Source organism: Scleropages formosus, chromosome 6 (assembly GCF_900964775.1).
Source record: "Scleropages formosus chromosome 6, fSclFor1.1, whole genome shotgun sequence".
NCBI lineage: Eukaryota > Metazoa > Chordata > Actinopteri > Osteoglossiformes > Osteoglossidae > Scleropages > Scleropages formosus.
In genome coordinates this window covers 19,736,031-19,742,030 of record NC_041811.1, presented here as the reverse complement: position 1 = coordinate 19,742,030, position 6,000 = coordinate 19,736,031, and the positions used below count along the sequence as shown (strand labels likewise).

Genomic DNA, 6,000 nt, shown 5'->3' with positions numbered 1-6,000 from the left:
GTGAAAGACGTTGCTGAAGAATTCAGCACAGCATCTATGCTCGTTGGGTGTATATGTAATTTTAATCAATGACATTCACTGGAAGGTTGGCCCTGGGAGGCTGGGGGCATGTGCATAATATGTGCATTTCAGAAACAACCAAAAACTAAATTATAAGACATTGTTTGCTGTTTTCATGTTTTATTATGTCTATGTAAAGAAAAAACATCGTAGTGTGGGACAAAAAAACACCAAGTGTAGGAATGCTGGTTTTCCCCTTGTACTTTTTACAATTAAATAATGTGTTGAGTGTATTTGGTGTCACTATGCTGTTTTCGTACCACCATAAATCTCACTTCATGGCTGTTCTTTACAGTCTAGTGCTTTAGTAAAGGAACTAAAGAGATTAATAATAACCAGTGTAAGTTACAATAATAAATAACACATTACAGTGTACTTTCAGTACAGCATTTTTAAATATATGTAAATAGAATACAGTACAAAATTAAACGCATCCCATTCTTAAAAGACTTGCGAAAAGTGTAAAGATACTTGACTATATATATTTGCATATCAGACAGGAACAACACATGATTTTTTTTCTGCAAGTGAAGACTTACAAGAGGTCCATGAGATAATTATACATTAAGATTACACTGAGACGGCACAGGTTATTGTAAAAAAATGGAAAATAAAGCCACGGGAAATAATAAGTGCAAAATTTCCCTAAAAAACACTGTGACTGTTCAACTACATCAAATGATTTATGCAGATACAAATAATGCAAAGAATTCATGAAAAATCCGCTTTTATACGGCGATTAATTTACTGTATGCGCGCACAGAACTGAAGTTGTTATGGGAATATGGAGAATTCCCAGCAATTCTCTCTCTCTCTCTCTCTCTCACACACACACACACACACACACACACACACACACACACACACACACACACACACACACACACACACATTTTTCGATTCTGCTGACCCCGCCCCGCCCACGCGAAACGAAACGAAACGGAGCTCCGTGACGTTTGCGTAACTGGATCCTACGACGTTAACGATCGTAGCGTAAAAATGTCACACCAAACAATTTAATTGATACGAGCCAAAGTAATATGACTATGGTTACAAAAGTGCTCCAACACTTATAAATGCACGCTTTTTAAAAGTTCTACAGTTACCCTTAAACTTCAATATCGAGCAGTATCACCAGTAGACACCGCATACGTCTCAAGCAGGGTCACGTGACATGAGCGTCGCTCGTCACGATATCGCCCGCTCGTACGACGTCTCACTCAAAACACCGCGATCACGTGACGGGGGAGGCTCCCGAAGCGGTTTGACGGCTGATAGAGGCGTGCAGTAACTACGCGGCCTGTCGCGCTGTACGCGTTACCAACGGTGCCATACACGGTGTGCGAGTACAGTATACAGGTACACCTATTCGAGTCCCGGCACCACCGTCACGTGACAGGGGTTGCGCAGGAAACGGCTTCGCAGCTGATGGAGGCGTGTAGCGCGACGTTCTCGGTCAGATGACCGCTCTGCGCGAGAGAAGAGCGAGGCTTCCTATAGTTCCTGTAAGATTATCGCCTGTTGTGCGGAGGCAGGAACGCGTAGCTGGGAGCCGAGGGGCGGTGGCAAGCGCGGCTAGGCGCCTTCTCGACCCCTGAGGAGCTCGGCTAAAGGCACGGCGAAGCTTTGGCAGCGCGGCGGCCAGAAGGAAGGAGCGCGAACATCGGCGGCGCTCGCGCCGGAGCTGAGGAGAGGCGGGGAATACAAAGCGCTCCGTTTTGAATGCATCCGTCACACGGCAGGCAGCGCTCGCGCCAAGAGACACCGCTAGCTTCAGCTTGGCTGTTGTCGCGCTCGTGCCGAAGAATACAGTTGAGTCGGTTGTAACGTCGGGAGCTTCCGACGCGGTGGATACAGATGGATTATCTGGTAGGGTCTGTGTGTTTGTGTGTGTGTGTGTGTGTGTGTGTGTGTGTGTGTGTGTGTGTGTGTGTGCGCGCGCGCGCGTACGTGCACGGGCTGGGCTCAGCCTCAGGCGTGTATTTTCGTGATGTTATCGACGATGCACACTGACTCGCTCGGTATCATCATCACGCCGGTTCGTGCTGTGCTTTCTGTTCTGAGGTAAACGTTTTCGCAGCTTACAGTCGAGCCTCTAGCGGCTTATTAAAAAATATTATTGTCCTTAACACTGAGTGTCGAGTGTCACTCTTCTTGTCTTGTCCGAGACGACTTTTTTACAGTGTTTTACCCTTACCTTGAGTAATTCTAGAACCCAGGAGGACGAAGGAAGGTGTGAAACGTGGTGGTGGTCTGTGCCATGATTGGACAAATTAAAATAGAATTATTAAACTGTTGGGTTTTGCAGCCTACCTTGGTACATGTTCCCTTCAGGCCCTTCTCATTCATTCATTGTCTTCTCTGAGACGGTTTTTCAAGAAACAGCTTTAACAAAAGTGTAATTCAGATACGTTTATGTATGTTGACCATCGGAAACTGCTTGTGAACTTCCAGGTATTGCGAAACTTTCCGTGTGTGTAAAAATCCCACTGCGAGGTAACTGAGGCAACAACACTGATTGTAGCTGGTGAGGGATGTGCTTTTAAATCTATCTATGTGGTAAGACGTCATTTCCAGGAGAACTTGTAAATGTGCTCTTGGATCATTGCATGCACAAAAGCGAAGGGAAATATTATTGTCATGTCTTATAAGTTAGTACTGTACACGTGTAAACCAGTCATTCAGAACTGTTTTGCAGAAAATGCTGCAGCCAGTTTGTCCAAGGCGACACGCAGGAATATGACAGACTAACACTGCGGTTTGTGTAGCTGTCAATCAGTTCTGACTAATCTCCCAAGTGCCTGGCTACTGATGATGATGATGATGATTTCATGCACTCGCTGTGTGGTTCTGCCGTTGTCCATCCTTACCTTTCGGTTAGTTTGATGGAAGAGCGGTCCCATCTGCAGGGAGAACAGCAGATCAACCCACTTCGTAGCTCTTATTCCACCCGTTGCGCTGTCCAGTGCCAAGACAAAGTTCTGTCCCGGGTCCGGGCTGAATGCAGCGGGCGGTAAGGGGGAAACGCACAAAGGGTGTGGGCACGCCTCCTTGTGTAGTCCTTGAGGTGATGTGTGTGTCTGGGGTCTGCTGTTAGAAATTATTTAGGTTGTGCTTTCCTTCAGGTTGCTTTGATGAGGATCTGACAAAAAAGTACTTTAAATCGGCATGTTAATACTTCGGTGGTGTGTAACGACTCGCGGGCATGAACCCCATCTAGGGAAAATAGCCATAAAAAGACAACAAAACACGACGACGCTGCAGAAAAGTTTGACAGCAACTGAAGATGTTACAGCTGTTGTGAATATCAAACACTTCGAACGATGCTGCCAACGCAAAAAAACTTGAAAGGAGACACTGTCCACCACAACTGTACTAATACTTCCATCTGTTAAAGGTTTTGAGTCAAAGGCAATATTAATTTTATGTTTCATAATCCAGGAGGGAGCGCATTAAAACGTAATGTAAAATGTAAAAATGTAAATTCAGAGCAAACAGTTCCTACAGTCATTGCAGCAGTGTTTTAAGTAAGGCGGAACACAGTGATAAATCATTGTTTATATTCTCTTTACTGTAACGTTGGCACCACCTCATAACAGTCGATTGTAAATGGTTCTGCAAGGCAAATACATATTTTTTGCAGCACCTGAACACAGGCAAATCACTACCTTGTGTGCCATAGCAAACACACACACACATTTTCAGAACCGCTTGTCCCATACGGGGTCACGGGCAACCGGAGCCAACCCGGTAACACAGGGCGTAAGGCCGGAGGGGGAGGGGACACACCCAGGACGGGACGCCAGTCCGTCACAAGGCACCCTAAGTGGGACTTGAACCCCAGACCCACCGGAGAGCAGGACTGTGGTCCAACCCACTGCGCCACCGCACCCCCATACGCCATAGCAAACAGTGTCTGCCTAATAAGAACTAAGTTGACTGGATGGACGACATTGATCCTTACTACAAGTACGAGCATTTCATATCTCTGTAAAACCATTTTTTTGTAAACTCCCATTTTTAATTGGATCTGTATAAAGAAAAAAAGACTAGAAGCTGAAAATGGGATATTTATCAAGTCACTGAGCTGATAATATATTTATTGCCAATGCAACTGAAATACCTGAATGAATTTACAAATCACGTTGGCTGCTATTTACTTGATGCTTCAGTCTGTGGTTCCCATGCGAAGCTACGTAAAAATTTTTTTTAAACAACAATGTAATTTTACCGTATCAATTCAGTTACAGGTATAGTGCCCCTCAGCACTGAGTAGGTGGTGGGAACCAAAGCAGGATCTTTCCACTGCAAGGTGCATGCTAAAACCACTAAGCCACCTGCATTCTTGTACAATTCTGTGAAATTACCATCAAATGTAAAGATCAAAAGGCATGATGCTTGTACTCTACTAAGTGTATGTAGTGTCGAGCACCATTGTTCGTTTAAGAGACTACTGGGGAATTATCCCTTTTCAGTGGTTCTCACTGTGTTAAGTGAGTAGAATTCAAAGTCCAAATTAACATAGCAACAAGAATTGGCAATGGATGCTTTTCTGGCAAATACTTCAGCAACAGGGTCTGCAGGAAGTGCAGATGACTAACTTAACAGCACAAATATGATAATCTGAGTGAGGAAAGGATGACCATTTTGATGGCGGAGGCGTGTGCTTCAGAATCACAAAAGTGGCTCTAACTTTGAACTGCAAGGTGGGATATGTGAACGGTACTTTTTTTTTTTTTTGCGGTGTCTTGGTATGTGTGGTGTGTGCTGTACTGTGGCAGAAACCTGGGGGAGGAGTGTCGCTGTGTGGGGCTCCACAGCTTCGTTGCTATTCATAGAGAGCCCATCGGACAGTTCTGCTTTGCACGTCCTTTGGTTCCACGAGAGCTAGCTGAGGAGTTTGTTACAGCCCAAGGGATTCCCTTGTGATGGGTCTGACAGACAGACAGTCACATGTGCATGTGTTGATCCTCTAAGAAGTCACATCTTCTGGTTTCTGGTTTTACTGGAAAATGGTTTTACAGAGACGTGAAATGCTCACACTTGTAGTAAGGATCAATGTCATCCATCCAGTCAACTTAGTTCTTATTAGGTAGACACTGTTTGCTATGGCACACAAGGTAGTGATTTGCCTGTGTTCAGGTGCTGCAAAAAATATGTATTTGCCTTGCAGAACCATTTACAATCGACTGTTATGAGGTGGTGCCAACGTTACAGTAAAGAGAATATAAACAATGATTTATCACTGTGTTCTGCCTTACTTAAAACACTGCTGTGATGACTGTAGAAAGTGTTTACTCTGAATTTACATAAAGCTACTGGTGATGGAATCCAGGACACACTTTCTCAATTTATATGGTACTGCAGGGTTTGTTGTATATTATATGATCCTGAATAATTAATAGGCATGGTTCTTTGCAGTTTCCAAACATAACTGCACACGTTTTAATGCGCTCCCTCCTGGATTATGAAACATAAAATTAATATTGCCTTTGACTCAAAACCTTTAACAGATGGAAGTATTAGTACAGTTGTGGTGGACAGTGTCTCCTTTCAAGTTTTTTTGCGTTGGCAGCATCGTTCGAAGTGTTTGATATTCACAACAGCTGTAACATCTTCAGTTGCTGTCAAACTTTTCTGCAGCGTCGTCGTGTTTTGTTGTCTTTTTATGGCTATTTTCCCTAGATGGGGTTCATGCCCGCGAGTCGTTACATACCACCGAAGTATTAACATGTTTTTGCCAACAATGTTACATATTTTCCGTTAACTGACCACATGACTTGACATGCATAGCCTATGGACAGGAGACACTGCTTGGGTGTATGTCGAAGCCTTAAGACTGGAAATGCGTGTTAAGTTTAGGACCATTGTTCACAGTTTATGAAGACAATGTTAATATGCTCTTTATTTAGAGGCAGCAGGTACTGTTTTTAAAGTATT

General features: G+C 44.0%; 1 protein-coding gene across 1 annotated transcript in view; it reads left to right on the top strand.

The window, feature by feature from the left end:
* Positions 1-1,430: 1,430 nt before the first annotated feature.
* The window catches only part of LOC108925066 (ADP-ribosylation factor-like protein 15), an 89,308-nt gene continuing 84,738 nt past the window's right edge, over positions 1,431-6,000 (top strand). The window contains exon 1 of the mRNA XM_018736787.2: positions 1,431-1,929. Coding sequence (XP_018592303.1) covers positions 1,918-1,929 — 12 coding nt within the window. The 5' untranslated portion in view covers positions 1,431-1,917. The remainder of the gene's footprint in view (positions 1,930-6,000) is intronic.